Source organism: Pleurodeles waltl, chromosome 8 (genome assembly GCF_031143425.1).
Source record: "Pleurodeles waltl isolate 20211129_DDA chromosome 8, aPleWal1.hap1.20221129, whole genome shotgun sequence".
NCBI lineage: Eukaryota > Metazoa > Chordata > Amphibia > Caudata > Salamandridae > Pleurodeles > Pleurodeles waltl.
Window position 1 is genome coordinate 853,183,396 of NC_090447.1, and position 13,851 is coordinate 853,197,246.

The 13,851-nt window shown below is 40.4% G+C and overlaps 1 protein-coding gene across 1 annotated transcript in view; it reads left to right on the forward strand.

Moving 5' to 3' along the window:
• ABCC4 (ATP binding cassette subfamily C member 4 (PEL blood group)) overlaps positions 1-13,851 on the forward strand; it is a 1,378,868-nt gene that overhangs the window by 484,980 nt on the left and 880,037 nt on the right. Inside the window, exon 9 of the mRNA XM_069205134.1 lies at positions 3,615-3,722. Coding sequence (XP_069061235.1) covers positions 3,615-3,722 — 108 coding nt within the window. The remainder of the gene's footprint in view (positions 1-3,614; positions 3,723-13,851) is intronic.

Below are 13,851 nucleotides of genomic sequence, written 5' to 3' on the forward strand. Positions count from 1 at the left end.
AAAGGCTTTGTTAATTGGGCCCAATGTGTATGAGAGGGAATAGGAAAAGATTAGTGTATCCCTCTCAGAATTGTGCTCCTATGCACTCTTTTAACGTTGAAACTAAATAGAGCCATTTTACCATTGGTTAATGAAGACAATCTTTGAGAAGCAATGGAATCTCCCAATCCTCTCCTTTCTTTATGTTGCTTTTGCAAAACAAATTACTACTGGACTGGACCTCAAAATATTAATCCACTTTCTTACAGTATGGAAATGGCTAGAGGAGCGAACTTGTTTATACTATTTACCAGCCCACTCAGTCACCAGACCCCTTTCACCACCATTCTTTTGCTTGCTGACCCCTCACAGTTGTTTCTTCTTATACAGTTTTGAAGTCACTCAGACTGCCTTAATCTAGATTTGGGCCCAGATTTAGGAAAAAATAATGCAATGCACCACGGAGACTAAAGTTGTTTTATTGTATTACTTGAAAGGGAGAGAGCAGAAAAGCTCCATATCTACCAAGATATGATGATGTTTTCCTCCCTCCCTCTGCTGGCACACTCTAGGCTGCCAGGCACAAATGCACACACCCTTGGCCCACAATTCCCCATAGTTTAAGTTTTTTTTTTTTTGTAAGGAATAGTTTTTGCCCTGTAAAGAGACCCTTCCAGTAAAAACAATTCTTTAACGGTTTCCTTTTTGGAATGTGTGCTGTAAATTGAAGCATGCATGAAAAGTAGGACAAATTAAGAGAAATGAAAACATTTCTACTCGTTACACCTGCCTCAAGTGGAGTAACATTTTGGTGCAAATCCCTGTCAATGTTTGTAGTTAAGGATTTATGTGAAAACCGATTGGTTGCTGCATGGGATTGTCCATATACCACCCATGGAATGCCCCTTGATACAAAGTAAGTCATAGAAGCTCATAGCTCAAAGCAAGAGTTAGATGGCTGATATGTGTTTTTTTCTATGAATAGCAGTGGTGAATGCTGTAAATCTCCAGGGGAGAGGCGGAGTGGGTGGGGGGGGGAAATAGAATTTGAGGTATGATTTTTTAAAGAATAAACTGTAAAATAGTGCTTGGAATCCAAAACTACCAACCCGGGACATCTGGTTGCACTGGACCAGGACAAGGTAAAAAGTTCAGGCTGACTTCAATGGAGAGTGGGCAAGCTACAGGGACCGAGTTGGGCCTGCTGAACAAAAGTACCTTCAATTCTGGGTCGCAGAGTGATGCACCGCTTTACTCCATGCAACAGTGGTGATGCACCAGTTCCAAAGAGTGTAGGGACTGCGATGCAGAGTTTCACTGTTGTTGTAGAGGCTGCCTTCAACTGGAATTCGACGACCTTGCGCCAAGAAAAATGTTTCAGTGTCGGTTCTGAAGTCACTGCGCTGTTTTTTTGGGTTTTTTGCCTGCGAGGTATAGCACTGAAGTGATTCTGGCTGTGCTGTTTCTGACCCGCTCAGCAGAGGTGATGCGTTGATTTCCTCCACCCACCAGCATCGATTCTGCTCCTGCAGCAGAAGATGTGTCAGTTCCTCTGTAGCAAGCACCTTAGGCCACCTTCCAATGGTCCAGTACTGGAATGGCACCACTTAGCAGGACAGTCACAAATATGGCAGATTCCAGGTGAAGGAGCAGAGTAGTTGGAAATCTGTTATGTCCCTGAGACTTCAATCAAGAGGCAAGCCAACTAGATCTTCGAATCTTTCTGAGTTGGAGATTCAGGGCCAATCCTTCTCCCTGGCAATAGGGCACCAAGCACAGGTCACAGGCAGCACAGCAGAGCATGATCCCAGCAAACAGCAGTCCAGCAGAGTGGCAGGCCTTCAGCAGCACCCCCTCCTTCTTCCTGGCAGAGTATCCATAGGTCCAGAAGTGTACTGAAGTGTTTGTGTCAGAGGTCCAGTACTTATACCCAGTTGAGCCTTTGAAGTGGGGGAGTCTTCAAAGACACGACTTTGAAGTCCACAGAGATCCTGCCCTTCATGCTCTGACTCCAGACTCACTACATGGGGTTATGCAGCCCTTTGTGTGTGGGCAGGACACGACCTATTCAGGTGTAAGTTAGGCTGTGCCCAGCTCCTCCCTCCCATCCTGCCCAGAATGGCCCATCAGGTAACACTTAAGCTCTCATTGTGTATGGCTGTCTAGGAGGAATACACAAAGCCCAGCTGTCACCCTATCCCGGGCCAGTGATAGGAGACAGGCAGTAGGCACCAAATAGCTAAAGTAAGAAAATTGAAACTTTCTAGAAGTGCCATTTTCAGAATTGCAATCTAAAATCCGACCACCATTAGTTCTGATTTTAAATTGTAATTCCAAAGACACCAAACTCGAAACGTCTATCACTTCCAGATTGTGAATTACACTAATACGGTAATCCCAATGTAAACCTGCGGGAGAGATAGGGCTTCCAGTAGTGAAAAATGAATTTAAGAATTTGTTACTGCTAGGACATGTAAAACTTAAAGGTACATGTCCAACTTTTTAAATACATTGCACCCTGCCCTTGGGGCTGTCTAGGTTTTATCTTCATGGTGACTTATATGTATTTAAAATGAAGGTTTGGTCCTGGCAAAAGATTTACTTTGCCAAGTCGACATGGCAGTTTAAAACTGCACACACAGGATCTGCAAGGGCAGGCCTGAGAGAGTATTAAATAGCTACTTAAGCGGGTGGCACAATCAGTGCTACAGGCACACTAGTAGCATTTACTGTACAAGCCATGGGCACATGTGGTCGACTCTGCTAAGGATGTATAAGTAAATTACATATGCCAATTCTGTATATGCCAATTCTACATCAAAAAACAAATTCAGCAAAAAGAGGAGGAGAAAGGCAAAAATGTCTGGAGGTGACCCTGCAGAAAGCGCCATTTCCAACACTGATGGGCACCATTATCCCAGCAGTCCTGAGGCATTCAAACTTCTCACAAGAGATCTCTAGCTTGAATTGAAATGTACAATAGTACCTCATTGCCAGTACTGAGACTCTCACAACACTCTAAAAAGTGCAGTGCCCTTCCTCTGGGCATATAGAACACTGGGGTTTGCCCACAGCACTTTTGTTGTGCTTTTCATCGCTTGGTGGTATAGCTGGATAGCGGTTCTTTGGCTGTCGTTGGGAGCAGGGGGTGTCTGGCTCAGATGGCGTGCTGTTTCCTTTCAGCTCATTCCACGAGGACACAGTTATTTTATTATCCAAGTTCAGTGGCTGCCTCATCCTCCAAGCCATTCAATGCGACATTCTTCATTTTCGACTTAATTGGAATGGGTATGTCCAAAACGGTGGTCTGTTGAAATTATAGAATACCCTTATTGATATTTGTTTTGTTGTAGAAAGAAATTAATATTTTGTTATGTGCATGAAGTTGCAACCAACTGGCAGACTGTTTCTGCACACAAGGGAAGAAGTACGTACCAATCAAACACCCATGAACAGTAAGACATACGCTGGCTGTCATTACACTGCCTCCCACACGTGAAGTATTTTCTACTATTATGATCCATTTACTAATATGCCACATAATTGTATAATTGTCATAATGGCTCTTTATTGAGATGTCTTTTCAATGTCTTTTTCGCTGGGTTGAGAATGCTATGTTTTGTCTTGAATTATAGAACTTCTTATTGCTGGACGAGGTCTCAAAACCCAAGAAGGAATGGCATGACGAAAAGGAGGAGGCCCCTTTGGTTTTTATGCAAGGCTTAACATGTTATTGGGACAAGGTAAAAAGAAAAAAAATAGCTGAACGTTCAACATCATACACATACGTTGATAATGCCATGTGTTATGACAAACCTGTAGATTATTGTCTTTTTTATTCGTGTGTTTTGTATATCACTGTTTGCTTCTCTAAGGTTTCTTCAGAGTGCAGTGTTGCAGAAAATGGTTGGGGCGAGAGGAGGGGTAAACAGAGATAGTAGAACAGGACCACCTTTACATTTTTCTTGGAAGTGATGAAATTAGAGCTTTTTCTGAGTTCTGTGACAGAATTTCTGTTCACAATGAAGTTGTAAATCTGCATTTGCAGGTTTGCTACATTGCAGAGGTGCAGCTTTACGACTTTCACAAAACCGTTGACGGTTGCATCTGGAAAACTACAGATGACACAGTTTTCCATACTTATTTTATGAAAGGTTTTGTGAACTCCTGGCTACACCTTTGCGGTGGGCTTCCCAGTGGCATAGTTTGCATGATTCATCCTGCTGATAGCCAGGAACTGTGTGCACAATTTTCTATCTTTTTGTCCAACTATTTTCCTTGTAGAATTGTGCCTTCCCATACACCCCTCTGAGGTTTTAGGGTGCTCTGATCCTCTCTCAACCTTAGGAAGAGATTTTACCACTACCCTTGACAGGATAGAAATAAAGAGGTGAAAGCAGAGAAGAGGTTGTAGATGCCAATAGACTCAAGGTTTGTGTGTGTTCATAATCTGCGTTGGATAACCACGCTTTGGAATGTCCACTCCCTGCCCATTTAATGTTTTTATTCCCATGTAATGTTGCACGTTTAGTGGGCAATATTACTTGGCTGTAGAAGGGGTTATGTCTGCAGTATCACTTTTCATGAACTTCTTGCACTCATAAAGCCAACTATTTGTACTTTTGAGGCTGCCTTACAAGTGAAAATGTGTTTGTGGACTAGGCCCAGTGTGTTTCAAAGAAGAAGCTCTTTGTATTTAACGATCAGTCTCATAAGCTTGTCTTCGTGGCTCAGCTAGTTGGAAGAGATTTCTGAAGCTTACTTTATATTAGTAAAGGTTTGCCTAAAGACAATCCTCATCAGTTTTCAGAAAGCCTGATGGGTCTTAGACAGGACCTTGAGGTCCAGTCTGTTTTTGCTAAGAAAAAAAGTTATAAAAGTAGAGTAAATGGTAATGTGCTTCCCACCAACCCAATTGAGAAAAATTCTTCAGTATGTGGTTATAGAAAGTATGTTGCGTATTAAACCAAAATATATTGACCAAAGCATTACAAGCCTGTGATCTTTTCATTGGTACCCTAGGTATTTTTGCGTCATACCAATCATATGCCTCTAAGGATGACCAAAAAAATTATTATTTAACGCAATCTATTGTGTCATACCATAATGTGGATTGGGGACCCAATTTTTAAAAAAATTGAACAACAGTTGTTAGACTGACAGCCTGAGGGTGGTCAACCCCCAGCTTTTTGCCTGCCCCCCTCCACTTTTATGGCACAGTTTTTGCTGTTTTTAAGACTATGCACACTTTACCACTGCTAACCAGTGCTAAAGTGCATATGCTTTCTCCTTTAAACATGGTAACATTGGTTCATCCCCAGTTGGCATATCTGATTCACTTATAAGTCCCTAGTGAAGTGCACTACATGTGCCCAGGGCCTGTAAATTGAATGCTACTAGTGAGCCTGCAGCGCTGATTGCGCCACCCACATAAGTAGCCCCTTAACCATGTCTCAGGCCTGCCATTGCAAGGCCTGTGTGTCTTCACCTCTGCAAGAAATTCCTTGTGCATTGAAAAATCGATGTAACACCTGCAGAAAACGATTCAAAGCCTGCATTGCAGGCAAGAAATTGCTGCACAGCCGACCGGAATGACGCAGCCCTGACTTCCTCACTGGAAATTTGACGCAGCACCTACCTTGCAATGGAAAATTCAACGCATCACCGACCTGTTCGACACAGCACCTGTTCCTTCTTCAAGCGTGTCAGGGATTTTCAACGCATCATCCCTGGGGCGTCAAAATATCCTTGCATCGCAGAGAGAAACCAAGACTGTGTGCCAAAAAATTACGCAAACCCCTTGCAGCGTGGAAAGAACTGATGCATCATCTGTGCCGTATAGTAAAAGCCGATGCAACATTGTTTTTTGCATGCATCTCCTCCTCTGCAGTCTCCATGTGGTGTTATTTTTGACGCATACCAGGTACTTAGTGCAACAAAGAGACAACTGTTTTTTTCTAAGGATTGAGACTCTTTTAAAACTTTTAAAAGTGATATTTCAACTTGTGATTATTGGATCTTTGTCGTTTTTTACCTTAAATTATTCAGATAAACATTATCTATTTTTCGAAACGTATTTTTCTAAACCTGTGTGGTGTATTTTTGTGGTGTTTTAACTGTGTTACTGTATGATTTATTGCACAAATACTTTACACATTGCCTTCTACATTAAGCCTGACTGCTCAGTGCCAAGCTACCAGAGGGTGGGCACAGGATAATTTGTGTTGTGTTGTGACTTACCCTGTCTAGGATTGTGGCCCCTACTAGGACAAAGGTATATACCTCTGACAACTAGAGACCCCATTTCTAACAAAAGTTATTTTTGAGAATCACAAAAAAATCAGTGGAAAATACTTTAAATGTACACTCCCTACCCTGATCTGTCTATGTAAGGTAAAAGTACTTTTGGAATAAGCATTAACACATGTAACTTTTTTACTTTGTCTGGATAATATGTTTTAGGTGAGGAAACCACTCACTTACACCCCCACAAAATACAGGACGATAGAGGAAATTCCCCACTACCCACTGCTTTCCCCATTGTGAATCTCTCTGCTGTTGACTCAAACCTTAAATTTAAAATTTGGAAAATTCTGACTTATGGGCAGATTTGGTATCTGATATTGAACATGAAGATGTTACTTTTTGCATAGCTCAGTTCAGCTGTTGTGCTGTGAGGCGAGAGGGTTATGCATTGGACCATATTGCATTGTGCCTGTAGAGCATGAACAGTTGGGGCATCAGCAAAGAGAGTGTGAGGAAGAGAAGAGATAGCAGTGAGGAGGATGGAGCGGAAGGGAAGAGAGGATGGAGAAAGGTCTTAGAAAGAGATTTTGAGAGAGGGAAGAAGCAGAGAGACTGTGACCAGAACGAAAGAGACGGGAGAAAGAGAGCAGGCTGGTTTGGAATTTTTTCTTCCAGGGATGTTTTTGGTCGCCGTTTGGAAAATGTTAATAATCCACAAGAAACATGACTCAAAGGCCATTCTCCCTCTCTGCAACAAAATCAATTAGAGGAGTCGAGGTGATGCCAGAAACTATTATGATGCACAGACAGGGGACATATCAGTCTTTAGAAATGTAAGAATCTAGGCCCATATTTATACTTTTTTAGCGCCGCATTTGCGTAATTTTTGGACGCAAAAACGGCGCAAACTTGCAAAATTCAATTGTATTAACAAAGGTATTTTCATTTGCATATTTGTACGCCCAAAAGTAGATTTGTGAGTATTCACAAACATTGATCATGTCCCTTTCCGCTCTGAAAATGGTCGGAAAGTAGGAACCTCACTTCCTGAATGGAAAGGAGAATGGAGCACCCACAGCATAAAGATTTTCTCATTGGGAAAATGTTTTCTCTTGGAGATAAAACAAGAAAAACATTGTACATTTGCAGAGTAGACTTCGTTCTAACTGCGCTTAGGCCTAACCTATGTAGATTTCTGCACAGGAGGAAAAGAAGCCTTAGGGAGATTCCACACGACATTCTCAGTAGTACTTCAGCCAACCTGCGCCTGGCACAGCTTTCCAGGCATACTTTTGGGAGTGTTTGTGAAATGAAAAAAAAAGTAAAAATAGGTTCTAGCAAAGTAAATCTCTGACATATATCTTGTGAGCCTGCATAATGACAGAGTTTAGGAATTACAGAGAATGAAGAAAACAACTAATACAACAAAGCAAGACAATTATTTTAAAATGTTGCCATATTTTAAACTGTTACGGTACAATATTTTGTCTATTAGGAGCTTAGGAACCCACCTCCTTTATAGATTTGGCTACAAAAACTATGGGCAGGGTAGTGCTGGATAAATTATTACCCTGCCTTGATAGGGATAAAATAGAGTTGGACATCCAATATGGCTTTAGGCATTGTAGGTGGACCCTGGATCAGTGTATTAACTTGCAGATGATTATCGGGAAATACATCATAGCCAAAGGGGAGGGGGTGCCTCTATATGGCCTTCATGGACCTTACATCAGCCTTCGATCGAGCAAATAGATCCAAGCTTGGGCCCCTACTTGTTAAAATGGGTGTAGAAGTTGAGCTAATAGTGTTCTTACACAATGTATACTCTAACCTCTTGGCCTGAGTAAGGTATAATGAGGATGGTAGTTTGACACCTCCATGGGCAGTTTGTAGGGGGTTAAGACAAGGGTACATGTTTGCACCCCTCTTGTTTACTCTATAATAATCAATTGGGTGAAGTATTATCAGTTGCCTGTAGGGATGTTCCTATGGCCGAATCCAAGCTAATTCCAGTTTTATTGTATGCTGATGATGCAGTTTTGAATGCAAGGACACCAGAGGGTCTTCAGCATCTCTTGGACGATTTTATAGATTTTTTTGGACTCACTGGAACTTGCAACAATGACGTTTGGTCGTCCTAAGTTAGTCAGGAACCTTTTTTTGGTAATAGAACGGAATTAACAGAAGTAATCACCTTTCCATACCTGGGGGTATTATTTGGTGACCGGGGGTTCTGGGTCCCGCAGAGAACCTAAAAAAAGAGTATGCTTCAGAGAGCGGTGGCTGCAGCAGTAGATTTTACAAAGAGACTGGGTGCCAAACCAGTGCCAGCCTTTGTTAAGGTATACTGTCAGAAATGTTTCCCGTCTGCAAGTTATGGCTGCGACGTGTGGGAACATAGAGAGGCCAGTGAGCTCCAAGTAGTTGAAAATAACTTTTTGCGTAGGCTCCTAGTGGTCCCTGCTTGCACACCGGCTTTTGTGGTACACGAGGAACTAGGCAAAGGTTACCTTTCTGATCTCATTGCTCTGGCCCCAGTCATTCGCTGGCTTAGAATCCGAGGAAGCACAACCCTTTCATTTAATCAGCTAGTGTTGGAGGACTGAACCTCATTGGAAGGGCATTCCTCATTCCCTGCCTTAGATATGTCAAAAACATGTTGGAGAGTGTGGGCTGTTCTGAGTTATTCGCAAACCTTAAAACATTGAGGAAAAGAGATCTGCTGGAGGTAAATAACATGTTGCTCCTACATAGGAGGGGAGATAGGGAGGAGAAGAAGCTCCTGAAACCTGCGGTAAAACAATATATCCCAGTAACAATAAGCTCATTAGGGGAACCACATTGGCAAGCGTTAATAACCCTCACCACTGTTTCTTTTTAACAAGATTCAGGCTGAATCTTATTCCCTGGTTTTAGCTGTTCCAAATAGGTTTTATATATCTGGGAGTGGCAATCCTGCCCTTGTGATTTCATTTCAGAATACCATGCATTTCATGTTTTTCTGTGATTTGTATCAGACATTAAGGCACCGTTTTATTGTCCCACTGCTAAGAGAAATACAATTTATACAAGCAAACCAGCTCTGTTAATTCTTCAAATGCTTTCTTCTCTTGGGGTTTGCTATGGTGTTGCACGTTTTCCTTTCTAGTGCTTTTAGACACAGGAAACAGATATTTAATAATTAGGAGACACTACAGTACTTTAGCATCCATACAAACAAGGATGAACTGGGTTTATATCTTAGAATCCTCTTGTACGTTCTGTTATGTACATGTTTTTATCGTTTTATGGTCTTTTTATGGTATTGAGTTACAGACTAAAGTATTTATGACTGACTGACAGTAGAATCGCAGAGAAGGATAGATTCAAGCAGGGAAAATGAAAGGGTCTCTCAGAATAAATCTCAACAAAGGGCTCTGCAGATAGATCAAGAGAGGATCTTCTCAGCCTACTCAAGGCTCATGAACTTTTATAGGGTTTCATTTAAAACATTCAAAACAAGTTGTTTCCATCTTCAGTCCGCTCATCCAATCAGCTTGTGATGTTTTCATGGAAACAGGAAAGCTTCCGTCGTCTAAGCAGTCAAAAGACAATGGTCTACTGATATTAACATTAGAATGAAGCATTTTGTAGAAACACAGGAGAGTTCCCACCTTTAGCTTACTATAAGAAAATTACAGTTCATGTTAGGCCTTTACACACACCATTAGATCATGGGTTTCTCATCCATCTCAGCTAACAAGACTATTGTTCATGTAGAAACGTTCTGTGGACATTAAACTAATCATTTAAATACATTAATTTAATCTATTTTACAAAGCCTATGGTAGGGTCAAAATCTAACATTTTATTATTGAATCATACGTTTCTTAATGTGTCAGCTTTACTGACTATTACCTTTTCTTTTTACTAACATAGGCCAGCCCGTAAAAAGTATATTCTGCAGCTATTCAGACTTAATTTGTGTAACTGTGAAAGTCTAGTGCTTTGACTTGCTTTTGAAAATATGGCTTATCATGTGAGGCCTACACATTATATATATCTACTTGTTACATGCATTCATTTTTACTATTAGATAGATAGATTATTTCACTTAGTGGTAAAACCAAAACCACTTGTTATTCCATAAGGTGTGGTGACAGTTTTCTCCCGGGCGATTTTACTTTTTCATCACCCCAAGCAACTCAGAATGCAGACTGTAGATGTTAAAATGAAGAGCTTGGGGATAAACGATTAAGAACTATGCCTTTTATTCTTTTTCACCTTTTTGGTAATAAATCAGGTCCCACTTTTAAGAAACTATTTTAATACCTTCCAGGTGACATAGAGCATGGTTTAGCAGTAGCCTTTCCTGAAATCAGTATTTTTGCTCATTCAAGTTTGGCACATATCTGATGACGTGTTCTCATAAACAGAACAGAAGGAAGTAATGAAATATGCGTTTTCATTTTAAGGTACTTTTAAGTAAATTGCTGTCCTGTTGCAATCGCAGGAGTTTGAACTCTAGAATGAACCTAGTTTACTCTTTTTTCTTGCAGAACCTGGCCGTCTGTTTTATTGAACGGCATTAGGTTTTATTGCCTGAAAATCACAGATAATGAAAACAGGACACAGTGTACATATATTAACCTTTGGAAGCACATTCTTGGTTGTTATAATTGTGCAGACTTCAAGGACACATTATTGAGCAAACTAACCACGATGTTTCTGTTACACCTCATAAATATTTACCTTCAAAATTGCATATTTGTAGTGCTGAAGGTTAAACCAGTAACTAATTGGGAAAATGTAAAAAACAAAATGATGAGCTCTTAGGAAGGGCTTCAGACATAAAAAGAGTCCCATTCACAAAGATTTAGTTTGAGTAGATGTGTCTTTCTTCAGGCACGGGTTTGAGTTACAGATTACAAAATGTGATGCTAGTATACACAACCACGCTCAGAAATCATCCCATATTTTGAATGATATATTATGAAATCTAGTGGTGAAAATAGTGAGAGTGCTTAAATAATAACTCCCATCACTTTGAGTTAAATATGTTCCCTGATACATGGTGCAGAGAATGCTCCTCACATTACTATGGAACATAGGCACTAGTACATGAGACAGCACTCCTCCAAATTGTTTTATATACAATGACCAATTACAGTTTTTATGATTCAATATTAAAATTATATTTGTAATAGAAAAAAAAGATAATGTAACTTTCATATCTCACATAAGCTCCAAGGGTTTAGGTAAGGCAATTCAGTATTCGTGTACTTAAATTAATAATCCGTATTATCCATATTGCAGTTCTGGTACAGAATGGTTCTAGGCATGGTGTGTAGGAACAAAATTACAGCCAATGTGCGTTTCATTCCTCTGGAACGTTTTCAAGGAATATGTGCAATAATAAGTACCTTGTGATTCTGTGTGGGATAACGTGTGGTATAGATGATATAGGAGGAAGTGAGAGAGATAAACACAGAAATTATAATTGTATTTAGCTTGCAATTATAATTTACTCTACAGACTCCCATGATGACTGCAGCAGTTGGATAGACCTCATTTTACCATTTTGGAGGAAGAAGGGTGCAGGGGTGGGGGAAGAGCCACACAAAAGACACATAGGTCTACTAAGCTGTTCTGTGTTACAGACAGTGTAGTTGGGGGTTGTGCTGGGGAATTAAAGCTTATAGGCTTCTAAACATCACCAGCTAAGCCAGAGGGGTAATGGTGTGATGTGTGTGTAGACACTACAAAACAGGAGTAATCAGAGAAGGGCCATTAAACCATATGGGAAAATGGGCAAGGCAGAATTGCTGTTCAAGGACTGCACTGGTGCCATCAAGGCCAGGATGGAAGTTAAGACTTTATCTATCAACAAATTTGCTTTAGGAGATGGAATGCGTAGGCCTTTTGATAGTTGAAGCCATTGGTGATAGCAAACGTCCTTTACAACATGGTCTTTACCACGCAATGTCTTTACCATGTATCCTTTACCACACATTGCCTTAACCACACATGCCTTTACAACAAAATAAGTAAATATCAGGTGAGTATGTGTGTGTGTGTGTGTGTGTGTGTGAGTTTGTATATATATTCTCCAACAAAGTGCGGTTTTGCCGGCCTGCACCTGATGGTGGTGCACGTATAAGATGCTACCACTAGCGCCTTTTAAACGACCAAACATTCCCCATTGAGTGAGAAAGACGCCACTCAAGGACTGGAAAATATTCACCATTTATTGCATTAAGCACCTCTGGACAGCCTTTGTCGACCTGAAAAGGAGCCCTTTTGTGAACATATGTATATCTTCACATACTACAGAGGCAATGAACATAGAAAAAATACTTTTAGTTTCTCATTAGCAGCTTATATTGGTAATAACATAATCAAATATCAGTTTAACGAGTACTCAAAACATAGCATTACATTAATCATCTCATGCGTGCAGCATCATTAGAAGGCTATACACAATAGATTCTAATAATATTATATGTTTAAAACCCCAATGTGCCGGCTTTAATCAACAAATCACCAGTGTCTGAAACTCATCAGTCACAATATGCATCATCTGCACAAGTCTCATGAATGCACTGAATCATATGATCCTTGTTAACTTATTCTCAAATGGCTATAATTCTAATTACATTCTTCACTGCTACGAGAATGCTCCCATAATCTCTTAATCAGCAAGTGCCTAACCACACACAAATAGCTAATACTGGCAGCTAATTCATAAAACCTTCTGCAGATGATGTGTATTGTGACTAATGAGTTTCAGGCACTGGTGACTTATCGACTTATGTGGGCCCATTACACCAAATTTGTGAGTAAGCTAGATCTTGGTCTGCAAATTGTGCTTTTTTTGATTTGGTGTAAATTCATTCAGTAGTTTTTGAGAAATTAATGGTAAAAAATAATTGTATAATTGGCCCGTTGGGCTTGCGAGAGACCTATGGGAGTCCCGTGAGAGTGCTGATTTAAAAATGGAGCCCTGTGATTGGTTGAGAGGCCCATTCACCTGTCTCAGGAGTGCTCTGACCGACAAGCTTTTGGAATGTTAGAAATTAAATGGCCGCCATTACAGTTTACTGTGAGAAATTGGAGGTGTTGTAAAAATGAAAAAGCTATATAAGGGGGCAACAGAAAGGCATGCTGTCCCCCTACGTTTAGAGAGGAGTAGTCTAAGGGAAACCTGCTGTGAAGGAAATAAATGTATGTTGTCTTTAATTTTTACGATCTTGCGGGATTCTCATGAGGTCCTAAATAGCAAAACAAAGTAGATGAGTTCTCAGTAGACTCTATTAGTAGGAATGCATATTGTGGCCCTTGTTGTTGAGAGGAAGTGTGTAAGAGATTAGTACTGTGAAGAGTAGCTGGTTAATTCTTAATTTCAAAAAAAGTTATGATCTTGCGAGACTCTTGCAGAGTCATGAAAAGTAGAAAGGAGTAGGTGCTCTGAATACACTGTAGTATGCACACTTGCTACTGTGGGAAGGAGTGTTACTGGAGATGGTGTTATCAGAGTATAACATTTATGCCCATAAGAGTGCAACATGTAGCTGCAACTGAAAGTTGCTTGTTTTTTGATGGACAAATACATTAAACTGAACTGTACATGAATAAAGATTATTTTGT